General features: G+C 37.7%; 1 protein-coding gene across 2 annotated transcripts in view; it reads left to right on the top strand.

The window, feature by feature from the left end:
• RYK (receptor like tyrosine kinase) overlaps nucleotides 1-21,631 on the top strand; it is a 101,757-nt gene that overhangs the window by 17,885 nt on the left and 62,241 nt on the right. For both annotated transcript variants that reach the window (XM_068545939.1, XM_068545938.1), the window contains exon 2: nucleotides 19,237-19,358. In XM_068545939.1, the coding sequence (XP_068402040.1) occupies nucleotides 19,237-19,358 (122 nt within the window). The remainder of the gene's footprint in view (nucleotides 1-19,236; nucleotides 19,359-21,631) is intronic.

Here is a 21,631-nt window from a genome sequence, read left to right as displayed (position 1 = left end):
ATCATAGATGGGTGTTGAATTTTGTCGAAAGCTTTCTCCGCATCTATTGAGATGATCATATGGTTTTTCTCCTTCAGTTTGTTAATATGATGTATCACGTTGATTGATTTGCGTATATTGAAGAATCCTTGCATTCCTGGAATAAACCCCACTTGATCATGGTGTATGATCCTTTTAATGTGCTGTTGGATTCTGTTTGCTAGTATTTTGTTGAGGATTTTTGCATCTATGTTCATCAGTGATATTGGCCTGTAGTTTTCTTTCTTTGTGACATCTTTGCCTGGTTTTGGTATCAGGGTGATGGTGGCCTCGTAGAATGAGTTTGGGAGTGTTCCTCCCTCTGCAATATTTTGGAAGAGTTTGAGAAGGATAGGTTTTAGCTCTTCTCTAAATGTTTGATAGAATTCGCCTGTGAAGCCATCTGGTCCTGGGCTTTTGTTTGTTGGAAGATTTTTAATCACAGTTTCAATTTCAGTGCTTGTGATTGGTCTGTTCATATTTTCTATTTCTTCCTGGTTCAGTCTCGGCAGGTTGTGCATTTCTAAGAATCTGTCCATTTCTTCCAAGTTGTCCATTTTATTGGCATAGAGTTGCTTGTAGTAATCTCTCATGATCGTTTGTATTTCTGCAGTGTCAGTGGTTACTTCTCCTTTTTCATTTCTAATTCTATTGATTTGAGTCTTGTCTCTTTTTCTCTTGATGAGTCTGGTAATGGTTTATCAATTTTGTTTATCTTCTCAAAGAACCAGCTTTTAGTTTTATTGATCTTCGCTACTGTCTCCTTCATTTCTTTTTCATTTATTTCTGATCTGATCTTTATGATTTCTTTCCTTCTGCTAGCTTTGGGGGTTTTTTGTTCTTCTTTCTCTAATTGCTTTAGGTGCAAGGTTAGGTTGTTTATTCGAGATGTTTCCTGTCTCTTGAGGTAGGCTTGTATTGCTATAAACTTCCCTCTTAGCACTGCTTTTGCTGCATCCCGTAGGTTTTGGGTCGTCGTGTCTCCATTGTCATTTGTTTCTAGGTATTTTTTGATTTCCCCTTTGATTTCTTCAGTGATCACTTCGTTATTAAGTCGTGTATTGTGTAGCCTCCATGTGTTTGTATTTTTTACAGATCTTTTCCTGTAATTGATATCTAGTCTCATAGCGTTGTGGTCAGAAAAGATACTTGATACGATTTCAATTTTCTTAAATTTACCAAGGCTTGATTTGTGACCCAAGATATGATCTATCCTGGAGAGTGTTCCATGAGCACTTGAGAAAAATGTGTATTCTGTTGTTTTTGGATGGAATGTCCTATAAATATCAATTAAGTCCATCTTGTTTAATGTATCATTTAAAGCTTGTGTTTCCTTATTTATTTTCATTTTGGATGATCTGTCCATTGGTGAAAGTGGGGTGTTAAAGCCCCCTACTATGATTGTGTTGCTGTCGATTTCCCCTTTTATGGCTGTTAGTATTTGCCTTATGTATTGAGGTGCTCCTCTGTTGGGTGCATAAATATTTACAATTGTTATATCTTCTTCTTGGATTGATCCCTTGATCATTATATAGTGTCCTTCTTTGTCTCTTGTAATAGTCTTTATTTTAAAGTCTATTTTGTCTGATATGGGAATTGCTACTCCAGCTTTCTTTTGATTTCCATTTGCATGGAATATCTTTTTCCATCCCCTCACTTTCAGTCTGTATGTGTCTCTAGGTCTGAAGTGGGTCTCTTCTAGACAGCATATATATGGGTCTTGTTTTTGTATCCATTCAGCCAGTCTGTGTCTTTTGGTGGGAGCATTTAATCCATTTACATTTAAGGTAGTTATCGATATGTATGTTCCTATTCCCATTTTCTTAAATGTTTTGGGTTTGTTATTGTAGGTGTTTTCCTTCTCTTGTGTTTCTTGCCTAGAGAAGTTCCTTTAGCATTTGTTGTAAAGCTGGTTTGGTGGTGCTGAACTCTCTCAGCTTTTGCTTGTCTGTAAAGGTTTTAATTTCTCCATCAAATCTGAATGAGATCCTTGCTGGGTAGAGTAATCTTGGTTGTAGGTTTTTCTCCTTCATCACTTTAAGTATATCCTGCCACTGCCTTCTGGCTTGCAGAGTTTCTGCTGAAAGATCCGCTGTTAACCTTATAGGGATTCCCTTGTGTGTTATTTGTTGTTTTTCCCTTGCTGCTTTTAATATGTTTTCTTTATGTTTAATTTTTGACAGTTTGATTAATATGTGTCTTGGCGTGTTTCTCCTTGGATTTATCCTGTATGGGACTCTCTGTGCTTCCAGGACTTAACTATTTCCTTTCCCATATTAGGGAAGTTTTCAACTCTAATTTCTTCAAATATTTTCTCAGTCCCTTTCTTTTTCTCTTCTTCTTCTGGAACCCCTATAATTCGAATGTTGGTGTGTTTAATGTTGTCCCAGAGGTCTCTGAGACTGTCCTCAGTTCTTTTCATTCTTTTCTCTTTATTCTGCTCTTCAGTAGTTATTTCCACCATTTTATCTTCCAGGTCACTTATCCATTCTTCTTCCTCTGTTATTCTGCTATTGATCCCATCTAGAGTATTTTTAATTTCATTTATTGTGTTTTTCATCGTTGCTTGGTTCCTCTTTAGTTCTTCTACGTCCTTGTTAAATGTTTCTTGCATTTTGTCTATTCTGTTTCCAAGATTTTGGATCATCCTTACTATCATTATTGTGAATTCTTTTTCAGGTAGACTACCTATTTCCTCTTCATTTGTTAGGTCTGGTGTGTTTTGACCCTGCTCCTTCACCTGCTGTGTGTTTTTCTGTCTTCTCATTTTGCTTATCTATCTTACTGTGTTTGGGGTCTCCTTTTCACAGCCTGCAGGTTCGTAGTTCCTGTTGTTTTTGGTATCTGTTCCCAGTGGCTAAGGTTGGTTCAGTGGGTGGTGTAGGCTTCCTGGTGGAGGGGACTAGTGCCTGTGTTCTGGTGGCTGAGGCTGGATCTCGTCTTTCTGGTGGGCATGCCCACGTCTGGTGGTGTGTTTTGGGGTGTCTGTGGCCTTATTATGATTTTAGGCAACCTCTCTGCTAATGGATGGGGCTGTGTTCCTGTCTTGCTAGTTGTTTGGCATAGGGTGTCCAGCACTGTAGCTTGCTGGTCATTGAGTGAAGCTGGGTCTTGATGTTGAGATGGAGATCTCTGAGAGATTTTCGCCGTTTGGTATTACGTGGAGCTGGGAGGTCTCTTGTGGACCAGTGTCCTGAAGTTGGCTCTCCCACCTCAGAGGCACAGCCCTGATGCCTGGCTGGAGCACCAAGAGCCTTTCATCCACACGGCTCAGAGTAAAAGGGAGAAAAAATAGAAAGAAAGAAAGAAAGAGGATAAAATAAAATGAAATAAAATAAAGCTATTATAAAGCAAAGCTATACAGACAAAATCTCACCCAGAAGCATACACATATACACTCACAAAAAAAGGAAAAGGGGAAAAATTAATATATCCTGCTCCCAAAGTCCACCTCCTGAATTTGGGATGATTCGTTGTCTATTCAGGTATTCAACAGATGCAGGCACATCAAGTTGTTTGTGGAGTTTTAATCCGCTGCTTCTGAGGCTGCTGGGAGAGATTTCCCTTTCTCTTCTTTGTTCGCACAGCTCCCGGGGTTCAGCTTTGGATTTGGACCCGCCTCTGCGTGTAGGTCGCCTGAGGGCGTCTGTTCCCTGCCCAGACAGAACGGGGTTAAAGGAGCAGCTGCTTCGGGGGCTCTGGCTCACTCGGGTCGGGGGGAGGGAAGGATACGGATGGGGGGCAAGCCTGCGGCAGCAGAGGCCGGCGTGACATTGCACCAGCCTGAGGCGCACCGTGCGTTCTCCCGGGGAAGTTGTCCCCGGATCACGGGAGCCTGGCCGTGGCGGGCTGCACCGGCTCCCAGGAGGGGAGGTGTGGATAGTGACCTGTGCTCGCACACAGGCTTCTTGGTGGCGGCAGCAGCAGCCTTAGCGTCTCATGCCCGTCCCTGGGGTCGGCGCTGATAGCCACGGCTCGCGCCCGTCTGTGGAGCTCGTTTAGGCGGAGCTCTGAATCCCCTCTCCCTGCGCACCGCGAAACAAAGAGGCAAGAAAAAGTCTCTTGCCTCTTCGGCAGCTGCAGACTTTTCCCCGGACTCCCTCCCGGCTAGCTGTGGTGCGCTAACCCCTTCAGGCTGTGTTCATGCCGCCAACCCCAGTCCTCTCCCTGCGATCCAACCGAAGCCCGAGCCTCAGCTCCCAGCCCCCGCCCGCCCTGGTGGGTGAGCAGACAAGCCTCTCGGGCTGGTGAGTGCTGCTCGGCGCCGATCCTCTCTGCGGGAATCTCTCCGCTTTGCCCTCCGCACCCCTGTGGCTGCGCTCTCCTCCGTGGCTCTGAAGCTTCCCCCCTCCGCCACCCACAGTCTCCGCCCGCGAAGGGGCTTCCTAGTGTGTGGAAACCTTTCCTCCTTCACGGCTCCCTGCCACTGGTGCAGGTCCCGTCCCTATTCTTTTGTCTCTGTTATTTCTTTTTTCTTTTGCCCTACCCAAGTACGTGGGGAGTTTCTTGCCTTTTGGGCGGTCTGACGTCTTTTGCCAGCGTTCAGTGGGTGTTCTGTAGGAGCAGTTCCCCGTGTAGGTGTATTTCTAATGTATCTGTGGGAAGGAAGGTGATCTCCGTGTCTTACTCTTCCGCCATCTTCCCACAGCTCCTGATTTCTTCTTGCGAGTGAAATTTTCCTCATAATACTTTCTAGTCACTGGAAGTCAGTTTTAGTACACTCCCTCCCCATTTATGGGGCAGGGGTCAGCTTTTTTTCTTTTCTTTTTTAAAAATAATAATTTATTGGGTAAAATTCACATGACATAAAATTAACCATTGTAAAGTGAACAAATTATTCAGTGACATTTAGTACATATACCATGTTGTGCGACCACCAACCCTGTCTAGTTCCAAAACATTTCCATTGCTCCAGAGTAAAACTCCTCACCCGTTAAGCAGTTTTTTCTCATCTCCCTCTTCCCTCAGCCTCTGGCAAGCACCAATTTGTGTTCTATTTCTGTGGATTTATCTATCCTGGATATTTTATATAAATGGACTAATACAATATGAGACCTTTTCTATCTGGCTTCTTTTATTTAGCATAATGTTTTGGGGGTTCATTCACTTTGTAGCATGTATCAATACTTCACTCCTTTCTGTGACTGAATAGTATTCCATTTCTATGTATATACCACAGTTTGTTTTCTTCATTCATCTGTTGATGGACATTTGGGCTGTTTTCACATCTTTATTATTGTGAATAATGCTGCTATGAACATGTGTGTTAAGTACTTGATTGAGTACCTGTTTTCAGTTTTGGATATATATCTAGGAGTGGAATTGTCGGTCATGTGGTTATTCCATGTTTAACTTTTTGAGGAACCACCAAACTTTCTTACAGTGGCTGAGCCGTTCTGCAGTCCCACCAGCAATGTACAGAAGTTCCAATTTTTCCATGTCCTTGATAACACTTGCTGTTTTCTGTTTGTTTGTTTGTTTTTTAATTAATGCTATCCTAGTGAGTATAAAGTTTTACCTCATTGTGGTTTTGATTTGTATTTCCCTAATGACTGCTGGTGTTCATGTGTTTGTTGGCTATTTGTGTGTCTTCTTTGGAGAAATGTCTTTTCAAGTCCCTTGCCCATTTTTAAATTGTCTTTTTGTTGTTGAGTTGTAAGAGTTCTTTATATATTGTGGATAGTAGACACTTACCAGATACATAACTTGCAATATTTTCCTCCATTTTCTAGGTTGTCTTCACCTTGATAATGACTCAATGCGCAGTTTTTTTTTTAATTTTTTAACATCTTTATTGGAGTATAATTGCTTTACAATGGTGTGTTAGTTCCTGCTTTATAACAAAGCAAGTCAGCTATGCATATATATATATCCCCCATATCTCCTCCCTCTTGCGTTTCCCTCCCACCCTCCTTATCCCACCCCTCTAGGTGGTCACATAGCACCGAGCTGATCTCCCCGTGGTATGCGGCTGCTTCCCACTAGCTATCTGTTTTACATTTGGTAGCGTATATATGTCCATGCCACTCTCTCACTTCATCCCAGCTTACCCTTCCCCCTCCCCGTTTTCTCAAGTCCATTCTGTACGTCTGCATCTTTATTCCTGTCCTGCCCCTAGGTTCTTCAGAACCATTTTTTTAATATATGTTAGCATACGGTATTTGTTTTTCTCTTTCTGACTTACTTCACTCTATATGACAGACTCTAGGTCCATCCACCTCACTACAAATAACTCAGTTTCATTTCTTTTTATGGCTGAGTAATATTCCATTGTATATATGTGCCACATCTTCTTTATCCATTCATCTGTCGATGGATACTGAGGTTGCTTCCATGTCCTGGCTATTGTAAATAGAGCTGCAATGAACATTGTGGTACATGACTCTTTTTGAATTATGGTTTTCTCAGGGTATATGCCCAGTAGTGGGATTGCTGGGTCATATGGTAGTTCTATTTTTAGATTTTTAAGGAACCTCTATACTGTTCTGCTTAGTGGTTGTATCAATTTACGTTCCCACCAACAGTGCAAGAGGGTTCCCTTTTCTCCACACCCTCTCCAGCATTTATTGTTTGTAGATTTTTTGATGATGGCCATTCTGACTGGTGTGAGGTGATACCTCATTGTAGATTTGATTTGCATTTCTCTAATGATTATTGAGGTTGAGCATCCTTTCATGTGTTTGTTGGCAATCTGTATATCTTCTTTGGAGAAATGTCTATTTAGGTCTTCTGCCCATTTTTGGATTGGGTTGTTTGTTTTTTTGATATTGAGCTGCATGAGCTGCTTGTAAATTTTGGAGATTAATCCTTTGTCAGTTGCTTTGTTTGTAGATATTTTCTCCCATTCTGAAGGTTGTCTTTTCGTCTTGTTTATGTTTTCCTTTGCTGTGCAAAAACTTTTAAGTTTCATTAGGTCCCATTTGTTTATTTTTGTTTTTATTTCCATTTCTCTAGGAGGTGGGTCAGAAAGGATCTTGCTGTGATTTATGTCATAGAGTGTTCTTCCTATGCTTTCCTTTAAGAGTTTTATAGTGTCTGGCCTTACATTTAGGTCTTTAATCCATTTTGAGTTTATTTTTGTGTATGGTGTTAGGGAGTGTTCTAATTTTATGAAGTCCAGTTTATCTAGTTTTCTTCTGTTGCTCTTGCTTTTAGTGACATATCTAAGGATCCATTGCTAAATCCAAGGTCATGAAAATTTATCCCTATGTTTTTTTCTAAGAGTTTTATAGTTTTAGGTCTTATATTTAGGTTGTTGATATATTTTGAATTAGTTTTTGTATATGGTGTGAAGTAGGGGTCTAATTTTCATTCTTTTTGCATGTGGATATCCAGTTGTCCCAGCACCATTTGTTGAAGAGGCTGTTCTTTCTCCATTAAGTGGTCTTGGTGCTCTTGTCAGAAATCAGTTGGCTAAGGACTTGCCTGGTGTTCCAGTGGTTAAGACTCCACGCTCCCAATGCAGGGGTTCGATCCCTGGTCAGGGAACTAGATCCTGCATGCTGCAACTAAAAAAAAAAAAAAAAAGATCCCACATGGCTCAACTAAAGATGCCGCAACTAAAGATCCCGCACATGGCAACAAAGATCCTGTGTGCCACAACTAAAACCCAGCACAACCAAATAAATAAATAAATAAATATTTTAAAAAAAAAATCAATTGGCTAGGAATGTATAGGCTTATTTCTGCACTCTCAGTTCTATTTCATTAATTTAGCTGTCTATCATTATGCCAGTACCACACTGTTTTGGTTTCTGTGGCTTTGTGGTAAGTTCTGAAATTGGAAAGTGTGACTCAACTATGTTCTTTTTCAAGACTGTTTTGGCTATTGGAGGCCACTTGCAATTCCATATTAATATGAGAATCTGCCTTTCCATTTCTGCAAAAAAAGGGGTTAGAATTTTGATAGGGATTACACTGATATATCCCTTTGGGTAGTATTTCGACCTTAACAGTAGTAATAGTAAGTCTTCCAATCCATGAAGATGGGATGTCTTTCCATTTATTTAGGTCTTCCTTAATTTCAACAATGTTTTGTAGTTTTCATTGGATAAACCTTTTATCTCCTTGTTTAAATTTATTGTAAGGTATTTTATTCTTTTGGGTGCTATTGTAAATGGAGTTGTTTTCTTTTCTTTTTTTAAAATTTATTTAATTTATTTATCTTTGGCTGTGTGGGGTCTTCATTGCTGCACGCGTGGGCTTTGTCTGTTTACGGTGAGCGGGGGCTACTCTTCGTTGCGGTACGCAGGCTTCTCACTGCCGTGGCTTCTCTTGCTGTGGAGCACGGGCTTTAGGCGTGAGAGCTTCAGTAGTTGTGGCTCGCAGGCTCTACAGCACAGGCTCAGTTGTGGCACACGGGCTGAGTTGCTCCGCGGCATGTGGAATCTTCCTGGACCAGGGCTCGAACCCGTGTCCCCTGCATTGGCAGGCGGATTCTTAACTACTGCGCTACCAGGGAAGCCCTGGAGTTGTTTTCTTAATTTCCTTTTTGGATTGTTTATTAAGGGACTAGCTTTTATCATGCATTATATCCTTTTTTTCTTACTTTGATTTTTGATTGTTTTGCCCCAGGACAGTGACTCAGCATCCTCGTCTCTTTTGATATCATTGAGATTTTTTGATACTTTATGACCTTTGACCCATTAGGGTTGTTGCAGCCACTCAGTTGCAAGATGATCCTCAGTGACTATACCCTGACTTGTTTTCATTATTTCTCTCCCTTTATCCCAAAGGATATTAAAATCTACTGTGATTTTTTTTTTTTTTTTTCTCAGCTGTTACTCCTTTGACCACGCTGGTGTCCCGGTTCTCAGGTCTCTTTTCTAAATAAGGCACTCATTGAAATGGCCACTTTGGACTTGGTCCTTTTCTCAGCCCTTGGAACTTCCTTGTTCTGATCAGGACACCCCAACCTACTTTCTCAGTCACTCCCCTCTACTAGAACCAGGCTCTGTTTCCTGGTCTCTTAAGGAGTTACCCTTTTCCTGTCTTGTGCCCAGCTGGCTCAATAAAGCATCACTGAATAAACTGTTTCCCTCATTGCCTCTCTAACCATTCCTCACTGCCCACTTCTCCTCTGCGGAGCCTACCACACCACTCCCAGACAATGATAAGCCCTGCTGTCTACTACCCATGCTTTGAGATTGCGTTTAATTGTTATTGTCATATTTGAAACACTAATAATTAGAAGCAATTAGAAAGAAGTAGATTATCTAGATTCTGTCTTCATTGTCTTTCACTTTTACTTAAAAATTGTTTTGAGCGTGATGGGGAAGGAAAGAAAAAAGATTATTCAGAAATAAATGTATGATAGTCTCTACAGATTTTATCTTTTTCTAAAAATCAATTTGTTTAAAATTCTTTTTATTTTATTAACTTTATTTCCTGATTATCAGAGTAAAAACATACTGATAGGCCATTTGGAAAGTGTGCAGGACCATAAAGAAGAAGAAAAGTATATGTTATTTAACTGTGCATTGGCAGTCTTTGGTAAATATCTTTCCAGTATTTTTTCTATGTTCTCATTTTTCTTTATGTAGTTGAAATCTTAGAACATAGGTAACTCTTTGAGATAGATGGTACTTCACAATCTATAATGTTATGTTTTCCCTCACTCTCTGTCTTCTTACCTGTGGTCAGATTGTGGCCTGTACGTTTTCTACTATACGAAACTGACTGTGCTTTTCATTATAGCTGATCACTTTTTCTAAATCTCTTATTGATGCTTTGGAAGAATTGAATTTCCTTTAGAGTACGGTCTTGGTGTGTCTGCATGTCCACTCAGCCATATTAATTATGGATGGAGATACACATATCAACATGCTAAGATCAGTCATAGACTGATAGTTTTGTACCATGATTATACTTAAATTGGGTTCTCTTCATATTTCTATTATTTTGGGAAGATTGTACTTACATTGGGTTCTCTTTGCATTTCTAATATTTGGGGAATTTTTTGGACTCCTTACATTTTGATTTAGAGCTATACTCATGATGATTATACTTGAATTATTATGTATTATATAAACCTCAGTATAAAATGATTACCTCACGTTAGAAATAAAAATGTTATTAATCTTTCAGTATGTTTTGGAGTAACTTTTTTGGGGAAGGATACATAATCGGTGTATTTTTTGAGACTCTGTTGTCTTCGCGTATGATGAGAATTTGTCTGGGAATGTAATTCTTGGCCCGTTTGTGATTTCCCTGAAACCTATAGCTTTATTGCCTTCCCTGTCACCTTCAGGATTTCCCATGTTATCCTTGTTCAGACAGTGAGCATGGATAGTCCAGGGATTTTCTTCTCATTTCAGCCCCATTGTCACTGTTGCATGGTGAAGTTCTTTCTGAGCTTTGAACTTTTCACTATGAGCTTTTCAGTTCATAGTGCTTTGCCAAATTTTACCTTTTGGTTGGGTATTTTAAGGGAAAGTTGAAGGAAGTTGTTTTAGTCATTAGTAAATTATTATTACTAGTGTTAATCTTGATATATCAAAGATATTATCTTTACCAATGTGATTTTTTAAAATTGAATTTTGTTGTTTGAGGGCTTTCTCTCTAGCTTTTACTGGCCTTCATGGATTATTCTAGGCAGTATTTGGGTTTTTGTTTAGTGAATTGCTGTAGCTGTATGCATATTTCTTTAAACATGTTTTTGAAAGCTAATTTTTATTTTTCCCAGTTTAACTTAACTTTCATACGAAATTTAAGAAAAAGAATAAAAGCATAACCCATAATCCACCATTTATAATCAATCACTGTTCATATTTTTTGGTATTCTTTTTTGAGAGATGGAACACACACATTGTACAGTTTTTTTTTAAATGCAGGTCCTCTTTTTTTTTAACCTTTTTATAAATTGAAGTATAGTTAATTTACAGTGTTGTGTTGGTTTCAGGTGTATAGCAAAGTGATTCAGTTATATATATAATTGAATATATATTCTGAATGTATATATATTCTTTTCTGGATTCTTTTTCCTTTATAGGTTATTACAAGGTATTGAATGTAGTTTTCTGTGCTATACAATAGGTTCTTGTTGTTTATTTATTTTATATATAGTAGTGTGTATATGTTAATCCCAAGTTCTTAATTTATCTCCACCCCCCCATCCCCTTTGGTAACCATAAGTTTGTTTTCTATGTCTGTGAGTCTATTTCTGTTTTGTAAATAAGTTCATTTGTATCACATATAAGTGATATCATATGATTTTTGTCTTTGTCTGGCTTACTTCACTTAATATGATAATCTCTGGGTCCATCCATGTTGCTGCAAATGGCATTATTTCATTCTTTTTTATGGCTGGGTAATATTCCATTGTATATATATATACCACATCTTCTTTATCCATTCATCTGTTGATGAACATTTAGGTTGCTTCCATGTCTTGGCTGTTGTAAGTAGTGCTACTGTGAACACTGAGGGTGCATATACATGTACATTTAACTTTAATTCACCAGACATTTATTGAACACCTATTTTATGCAAGGGAACTATTCTAGATGCCAGACATTATTAAAGTTTTGCTGTATATAGTTTGTATCTTGCCTGTTCTTATTTAATGTTACATTCTAAGCAAAACTCAATTCATTAAAATTTATTTGTAACATTCCTGTTCATGGCTTCATAGTCTTTTTCAGTGTTTTTTTAGTCATTAAAACCTGTCTTCAAAGGGGAAGCTCAATATGTCACATGGATGAACAGGAGAGATTTGACTGAAGGGGTATAATGGCTTAGAGTACCACCTCTCTCCTCCAAAGAAAGAGAAATTGTTGAAAACTATTGTTCTCTGTTATGGATATGTTATAGTTTATTGATCACTGCTCTATTGCTGGTAGTTTATATTGTTACTTTTCTTCAATTTTAAATATTATTTTGATTAATATTTTATACATAAACATTTGGATCTATATTTGGTTTTCTTAGGATGAATTTTTTGAATTGGACTTACTGGGTCAGAGTATAAATATTTATAAAGTATTGATATATGTTCACAAATTGCTTGCTTGTCACACCCTGCCTAACATTCAGTATTGTATTTAAAGAACATAAGCATTTCTGTTACAACATCAAATACATTAAAAAAAAAAAACATTTAAGGTTTCCAAGTCACTGAAAATAACAGGACTTATGGGAAGAATAAGGTTAAGGGCAAACCATTCAAGACCTCTGCAGTTTTCAAACCAGTTACTAACAAAAGCATAATTGGTACCTTATGAGATAACTTGGACAGCCTGGTCAAACCACTTAGGGTGGCTGAGGCTGCTTCAGAGGAGAGTTTAAGATGTTAAAACATAATAGGTTGGAAATCGCTGGCTTGAATGTTCTTGAGATAGTGCAGATGAGAGCAGCTTTCCAAGCCATTGGGGCTGCCATAGAGTTGGACACAGGAGAAAGTGCAGCTTCCTAGGTCCAGGAACCATGCAGAGACTGGTGGTGCTCCTCTGAGGAGAGAGCCCTGCGTGCAGGTGCTTATTTTTAGTTTTCTTAAAATAGGGCTGAGAGGGCTCCTGCCTGGCGGTAGCTGAGTTGAGTGAGGGTCTTTTCCTTTTCCACTGAAAGTTATAACTCTTTACCTGCTCTTCCAGTTCCCCTTGCCTGGGAAAATTCAAATGTAAACTGACAATTTCTGTGTTGTACTGGTATTATTATTTTATTTACTAACCACTTATAAGCTAACTGGTGTTCAGGAACCTGTCTTATGACAGAACAGACTGTATTTGCTAATTTGATAGGTGAAAATTAGAACCTAATTTTAATGGCTTCTTTGAAGAAATTCAAACCCTTCCAAACTAGGAATAACTACCTGAGTTAATAAAGAATGGCTATTTCAAAACAAATGCTTTCAAAATCTAGTCAGGAAACAGCAACTCTGTTTAACGGTTGTATTACAGTTTCAATACCTCAATCTAGGGTAGTGAATTTAAAATTTTCAGTTTATTTTGGTGGCCATTAAATATGGATCACAGGGCTCCAAACTGTCAACAACTTATGTATAGTACTTTATTTGTTGAGCGTAGAAGTCATGGTTTTGTAGTGACTCACTTGTGGGAATGACTTCATTCAGGATTATGCAGCATTCAGTTATAACACCAGAGAAGACAAGGAGTAGGGGTGTCAAGTCAAGTTCAAGATTGGCTGTTTTCAGGGTAGGGTATGCATGTCTTGATATAGGCTGTGGGAGAAAGTCGAGGGTACTGGTAAGAAAGTAATTGCGGTAATTGGCGTTGAGGCCAGTAGGAAGAAAATAAGGAAATAATTGCTGTAATCAAATGGGAGAAACAAGGGGATTATGGACACTGGAGATATTATGAGCCCACAGAACAGCTGTTCTAACAATAAAGGGAAGGAGCTGAGGAGCTACTAACTATTGAGATAATTACAGTTTAAGATTTTGGAGGTAGAGCAATTTATATATTGTCACTGTCCATAGAAATGGGTTGCTTTGGTATGGATGAAGGTTGTTGGAGTTGAGGAATAAAAGGGTCATTGAAGGTTGGGTTGAGAGTGGGTTGGTCTCAAGTACATTGGGAGTCTGCCATAATAAGTCACAGGATAAGGGTGTATAGAAATTTCATAAACTGGTTCCAGAATCCTCAGTGAATGAGGTAGCTATGATACTGGGAAGGAGCTTTATGTGGAGTTGAATTTACAGAACTCCTAGATGTTCTTGACACTTTGAACTGTGTCTGGAAAATTTAAATATTTACACATCGTTGTTATTACCAGTAATAACATTATAACTGTTATTTATTAGGAACAGAATTCTTCATTTCCCTGTAAATGATGTTTGAAATTTAAATTTGGAAGTTGTTGATCACTTAAGATTAATTCTTTTTTTTCTGAAACTTTTTATGTTGGTGATAGTAACATTCTATGGTATGCAAGCTTTTTGAGACTGGAAAAGAGAGGTAAAAACTTGTTGACTCTTTTTCCCTCTTTAAAAAAATTTAGGTAAACTTTACATACAATGAAATGTGCAGATACAGTTGGTCAAGTTTTGAAAAATGCATACACCTATGTAACCACACCCCCGTTAGATGCAGAACATTTCCATCACCCCAGGAGGTTCCCTTTGTAATCAGTTCACCAATCTCCCTCCCAACCCCCTCCCAAGCAACCACACTGATCTGATTTCTGTCACCACAGATTAGTTTTGCCTTCTCTAGAACGTTATATAAATGGAATTATATAGGATGTACTCTGTGTACAGCTTCTTTGACTCATATTGTCTGTGAGATTCATCCCTTTTGTTACAGTCTCAACAGTTTATTTTCATTGCTGAGTAGTATTCCATTATATACACAATTGGTTATTCATTTATCTGCTGATGGACATTTGTGTTGTTTCCAGTTTTGGCTATTCTGAATAAAAGTGCTATCAATGTTCACATACGAGTTTTTTTGTGGAATCATATGTTTTCATTTCTTTTGGATAATTACCTAGGAGTGGAATTACTGGGTCTGAGTAGGCATATGCTTAACTTTATAAGAAACTGCCTGTTTTCCAAAGTAGTTGGACATTTTTACCTTCCCGGCAATGTATGAGACTTGCAGTTGCTCCACATCCTTGCCAACATTTAGTCATTCTTGTGAGTGGAAATGGTATCTCATTGTGGTTTTAATTTGTATTTCGCTGATAACTAATAATGTTTAGCACCTTTTCATATGCTCATTGTCTGTTTACATATCTTTTCTTACAAAATGTATGTTCACATCTTTTGCCTATTTTATTTAATTGGGTTGTCTTTTTATTTTTGCTTCATAAGAGATCTTTATTTATTCTAGAAACAAGTCCTTTTAGGTATATGAGTTGTGAATATTTTCTCCCAGTTTGTGACTTGAATTTCATTTTCTTAATATCTTTTAAGGAGCAGAAGTTTTTAATTTTAATGATGACCAGTTCATCAATTTTTTTCTCTTTGGGTTTGTAGTTTATTTGGCCAGTCCAAGAAATCTTTGCTTAACCCAGGTTGTGAAGATAATCATTTTCTTCTAGAAGCTTTATAGTTTTAGCCTTTACATTTAGGTCTGTAATCAATTTCAGATCAGGTTTTGTGTGATATGTAAGATAGGGCTCAAGATTTTTTTCCCCCATACCTTTATCCATTTGGTTTAGCATCACTTTAATTGAATTGCCATTGTGCCTTTGTTGAAATTCCACTGACCCTTACTTGTGGGTTTATTTTTGGATTCTGTTTTGTTCCATTGATATATCTATCCTTATACCAATACCACACTGTCTTGATTACTCTAGTTCTTCATCCTGTTGTAAAATAGGATGATAACTGGAATCCTTTCATTACCTATGAGGTAGTGTGAGTCTTCCAACGTTGTCTTTTTCTTTTCTTTTCTTCAAGATTATTTTGGCATTTAAATTTCATTTTAGAGTTAATTTGTTTCTTCAGAAAATCTGTTAGGATTTTGATTAAGATTACTTTAAAGTTATAGATCAATTTAAGAAACTTGACATCTTAACAGTGTTGAGGCTTATCTAAGAGAATGGTATCTCTCCACTTACTTAGGTCATCTCTAATTTTTCTTAGTCATGTTCTGTAGTTTCCAAGTAAAGAGGTCTTATCTTTAGTTAGAATTATTTCTAGATACTGTTTTCTTTTATGTTATGGTATTGATTTTTAAATTTTATTTTCCAATTGTTGCTAGTATATAGAGATACAAGTAATTTTTTGAATATTGGCCTTGTATTCTGAGGCTTTGCCAAATTCATGAATTGGTTTTAGTAGTATTTTATTAATAATAGATTTCATAGTGTTTTCTCTGCACACGTAATCCTGTCATCTGTGAATAATGAACTATAGTTCATCCTCTCTAACTTTTATACTTTTTGTCTTATAAATTGGCTATGACCTCCAGCGCAAGGTTGAATAGAAGTGTTGGAAGTGGACATCCTTGCCTTGTTTCTCATCTTAGAAATAAGAATTTAAATTCACCATTGAGTATGATGTTAGCTATAGTGTTTTTGTAGATACTCTTTACCAGACCGAGAAGGTTTATTTCTCTTCCTAGTTTGCCCAGTTTTTTTAAATCATTATTAGGCTTTGAATTTTACCAAATGCATTTTCTGCATCTATTGAAATGATCTGGGTTTTTGCCTTTTATTCATTAATGTGTTTAATTATATTGATTTTTAAAGGTTTACCTTTTATAAACACTTGGTCATGATGTATTAACCTTTTTCCATATTGCTGGACTCAGTTTGCTAATGTTTGATAGAGAATGTGTCTGTGTTCACGAGGGAAGTCAGTCTAATTTTCTTAACAATGTTTTAGTCAGGTTTTAATATCAGTGTAACATAAAGTGAGTTAGGAAGTTCTTTCTTTGACTATTTTCTGAAAGAGTTTGTGCAAGATTGGTATTAGATCTTCCTTAAATGTTTTGGTATAATTCATCTGAACCTGGAGCTTTGTGGGAAGATTTTTAATTATTTGGATTTTTAATTTCTTCTTGTCAGTTTTGGTAAATTCAAGGATTTTTTTATTTTATCTAAATTACTGAATTGTCATTAGGTTGTTCATAATATTCTTTTTTTAACATCTATAGGATTTGTAGTAACGTTGCCTCTTCCTAAATATTGTTAATCTGTGTCTCCTTTTTTCTTATTTATTTATTTATTTATTTATTTATTTATGGCTGCGTCAGGTCTCAGTTGTGGCATGCGGGATCCTTTGTTGCGGTATGCGGGATCCTTTGTTGCAGTGCGCAGGCTCTTCGTTGCGGTGCGCGGGCTTCTCTCTAGTTGTGGCGCATGGGCTCCAGAGCACGTGGGCTCTGCAGTTGCGGAACGCGGGCTCTGTAGTTGTGGCGCGCCGGCTTAGTTGCCCTGCAGCGTGTGGGATCTTAGTTCCCCAGCCAGGGATCAAACCCGAGTCTCCTGCATTGGAAGTCCGCGTCACACTCTTAACCACTGGACCACCAGGGAAGTCCCTACTAATCTTTTCAAGTAATCATCTTTTGACTTTATCCTTATGGTTAATTTCTTTATTGTGGTGTTTGATCAGAGAAGGTAGCCTACATTATTTCAAGTTAGAATCCATTTTAAAAAATGTGTATGGGTCTAATTCATGATGAACCTCCCTTGTTTCATGTTTCATAATTACATTGTTCAAATTATATGTCCACACTAAATTTTTATCTGTTTTGATCTTTTGTTTTCTGAAGGATGTTAGTTTCCAACTATGATTGTGGATTTATTTCTTCTTGATTATTTTTTTTTTTGGCTTTCTATATTTGAAGCTCGTTTGTTAGTTGTACTACTGTATCTTATGTTTTTATGAATATGAACCTTTTCTTACTAATAAATTCATATTAATTAATGAATTTATTAATATAAAGTCTTTCTACCTTGAGTTCTAATTTGTCTCATGTCAGTACTGCCATATTTACTTCTTTGTTTTTCTCCCCCTTTTAACCTGGCATATATTTTAAAATTTTGTTCTAGGTATTGTATATCTCTTGTGAACAGCATCAATCTAGACTAGAGTAAAAAAACATTTTTAAAAACAAGCAAAATTTAAGCTATTTACAATTATTGTGTTTGCTGATGGCCTTCTTTGTACCCAGCTTTCTTGTTGCATTTCCCTCCTACCTCTCTCCCACCTTCTTACTTTCTTTCCCCTACCCTCCTTTCTCCAGCCCCACCAGTCCTCCCTCCCCAGTTGTTTGCTAGCACTTCCTGTTCTGCTGGCAGGGAGAGCCTTTTGCAGATGGCCTCTAACTTTCTCTCATTGCATTTGGTTTCCTCTATAGGATCAATAAAGCAGTGCTACTCAACCAGTGCCGCAGCTTTCCTCTATGTAAGCCTCAAATCTCATTTCTGAATTAATGATTGTATTAGATTCAGTTCAGAAATGAGAAAACTAATTTTACAGGAGAAATGCCTATAACAGAGTTATTCATTTCTGTATCTGTATCTTAGGAGGTGTGAGAGCCTCACCTTGACCTCTTTGCATACCACAAGGTGTTTTAGACTCCTGGTATAAGGCTCAGTAAGTATGAAATTTACATTTCAGTTGGCCTCCCCTGTACCTTTTTCCCTCCCATGTGTGGAATATCTGTCATGCATTACTAGAGGGACACCTAGTCACAACTTTAAATAACAGTAAATCAATTGAGAGAACTTACTCCCTGCCTTCATTCTTTCAGTTCTTTTGGGTTATCATAGAGAAAACCTCTGATTCTTTACCTCTCTCAAGCACTTGCTATATTATCCCCTTCCTCCCTTTTTGTAAACGATGAGCTGGGCTCAGGCTCACTGCCTTGGTGTAGGCCACAGTATTTAGCTAGCATTTAGTAATGTTTTGTTTTCCTTTTAATTGATTTTTTTTTTTTTTTGGTTACCTTGTATTTTTTCACAATAATTACTGGTTTTCCACTCAAGATGGTGATTAAATTTTGCCTTTAAAATTTTTATTTTAAGAAGGGGTATCACAAAATTGAAAAATGTGATGTGTGTTGGAGGTTGGATGTGACCTTGGGCAAGAAAGTGGTATGGCAATGAGTGAGATTTGAAATCTCCAGCTTTCTCAGGCATCTCGATTATTTCTCTTTTTATCTGCAGTGCTAACTTGTCTAACAAGTGTTTACTGAGCATCTGCTTTGTGCAGAGGACTGTCCCAAGAATACGAGAAGTATGGTGTTCTCCACCTTGTAGTTCAGGTTGGGAAGAGGATGTGTGTCTGTGTGGCAGTGGTGTGAGTGTACCTTGGTAACATGCCCTCCAAGCAGCCAGCACGTCGTACTGACAGAAGCCAAGGTCATCTCTGGCTGGGGTCTTGAGGCCTTGGTTCACACTAATATTTTCACCCAGGTGCCTATCTCTCTTCCTAAATCCTCATCAGTTTTGTGGGGTTAAGGGGCTTTTGTTTGTAGGCATTTCTCTGAGAAGGTCTGTTTCCAAAAGGAAGTGTACCACATTGGTGGTTCTTGGAAGACAGCGTGGCTCCCAGAGTTCTGGCTCCAGCACCCCTGTGCTTAGCTGGAGGACCACTTAATTGTCCTGAGTCTCAGTTTCTTAATCCTTGTTGGCGATGATGAAATCCCGTGTTCTTCCTACTTTGTAAGGCAGCACATGTGGGATATGTTTGTGATGTGCATTTGTACATCAATGTTATTTTTATAATAAGTATTTGAAATACTGATGGTTAATGCTTTTGAGGGTATTATGGGCGTTTAATTTTTTTCTCTATTTTTTTTCTAGGTCTTGATGCAGAACTTTATTATGTGAGAAATGATCTTATTAGTCACTACGCCCTATCCTTTAACCTGTTAGTACCCAGCGAGACAAATTTCCTGCACTTCACTTGGCATGCAAAGTCCAAGGTAAGAGAGCAGTCAACCAAAGATGCCAAGACAGGACCACCCAGGCCCAGAGGCTGAGGCAAGGACTGTATCTGAGGAATGGGCTGCCAACCGCACAAGGGGATCAGTGGGTGGTGGGCTGTAGCAGTACTGGATCTTTTCAGATTTCTATTTTAAATCTTGAGCCTAGTCCTCTAGACTTTCTCAAATGCTTGAAAATGAAGGTAGTCATCATTTATGTGACTAGCTTATGGCAGAACACTTACATCTGTTCAAGCTTTTCAAATAGGGATGTAGCTCTAGCTTGAAGAGGGGACAGTTGGACCTGTTAATGACTGTGCTGTTATGATGAAGTGATATGAGTGAGCAGTGGGGGAATTTGTAAGTTAGGTGTTTCAGACATGTTTGAGGTATTGGATATAGTTCTCCCATTTATGGAGAAGTGGTAAAAGTCAGGTACAGCAGATGTAAGCACCTGTGTGTAACTATGACGAACCTCTTGCCTGGTTTGCTTGTTGCTGAATTCTTCACATTTCTTCTGACTGTCTGGGCTCCACTAACATGATAAGTTTTCTCTTAGGTCAGAGAGTGAGAGGCTGAATGTAGAGCCCACCTCCCCCGATCAACTTCAGTTTCTTTTGGCAGCATTATATGTAAGCTTCTGAGTAGGGTTTTATTTGGGAAATAAAAATAGTTTTTGCTACTAAAAACAAATAAGAATACCTTCTGTACAGTTTATCTTAAAATCATTATAAAGTGGTATTTGTTCTTATACTTGTTGCAAGTCATTTAAGTTTGATCACTTTAATATAGATCTTTTTTTGTCTCTTTAGAAAACAATAATGGTTATTAGGAAAATTCAAATATTATAGAATTGTTTTAAGAACTGTTAAGACTTTGTACCTCTGTACCAAGAAGTAATCATTGTTTATAATTTGGTATACTTCAAAGCTCATTTCTTTTTCCTTTTTAAACAAAAAGGGGATTTTCTAACCCATGTGTTGTACAGTGTTTTTCCCCCTACCTGATACTATGTCTTGGCATCTTTCCATTTCTCTACTTTCAGATTTAACTCAGTCTCTTTAATGGCTTTATAACATGATATCATATGGATGTACGATGTATTGTTATTTGTTAAGTGCCTCATTGACGCGTGGATTTTTAATAGCATTTTACTATTTCAAACAATGTTTCCTTTCACTATTACAAATAGTTTCTTCACTTCATTTGGCAGGCAAAATCCATGGTAAAAGGATGGTAAAAACAATTGGTAGTTCATCTTTTGTTGCTGTTTCTAACTTTATTATTGATTAATATAGAAACAAAAAATATGTGTGTGTGTGAATGTTTATGAGTATGTATGTATACATACATTAAGAACATCTTAATTTGTTCAGAAATTTTTGTGTACTTTTGGCATTATTTCTGAGTAGTACATTGTGCCCAGGAAGTGAAATGACTGGGTCAGAGACTGTGCATGATTAAAATTTTGATTGATATCGCCAAATTCTTTCTCCCTTCCCTCTCCCAAGATGGTACCAATAAGCCAACATTCCTTACAAAGTGAATAAGAGTGCTTATTTCAATTCACCATTTAATGCTAAATATTTTAAGTATATTTGTTTGCCAGTCAGATAAGTAAAAATGATTATATAAATATGCATATATCCACATTATTATATATACTCACATGTACATTAGAGAAACGTACACACATACACATACGTGCATTAAAACATAGCTGCAGGAATGCTGTGATTAAAGTTGAGTTAGCTTGGATCCTGGGTAAAGCATATGTGCCTTGCTGTCTAGAGCACCTCAACTGTCCAACATTATTGCCTTGGGGTATCCAAATAGGGGGGTGTTCTTTTAGGAGTGGATAGATCTCTTTAGGGTGAAATCTGCAAAAACAGAGGGAGAAAATTCATGTGAACTAAGAACATATAGTAGGTGGTAACTTGAATATACTGAAGTGCCAGCATAAGTGATATAGGTAATTCAGAAAAGGTTCACCTGAGACATTTTAATCTGAGGTCTGTTAGTTTGAATGGGTAGGCACCTGGACTCTTCAAGGAAACAGGTAACACATTTTTCAGTATTCTTATATAACATTGTGTGACGTTATTTGGGGCAGGTAACTTTTAATTTTGATATAATTTCAAACATAGAGAAAATTATAAGAACAGTACAAAGAATTCTCAAAGAATATTCTTTACCCAAGTTCACTAATTGTTACTGGTTTGCTCCATTTACTTACTTTATCATTCATTCGCTCATTCTCCCCATCCTCATGC

Source organism: Eschrichtius robustus, chromosome 6, assembly GCF_028021215.1.
Source record: "Eschrichtius robustus isolate mEscRob2 chromosome 6, mEscRob2.pri, whole genome shotgun sequence".
In the NCBI taxonomy this organism is placed as follows: domain Eukaryota; kingdom Metazoa; phylum Chordata; class Mammalia; order Artiodactyla; family Eschrichtiidae; genus Eschrichtius; species Eschrichtius robustus.
Note: the sequence above shows the minus strand (reverse complement) of the source record. Positions and strands in the feature narration are given on the sequence as shown.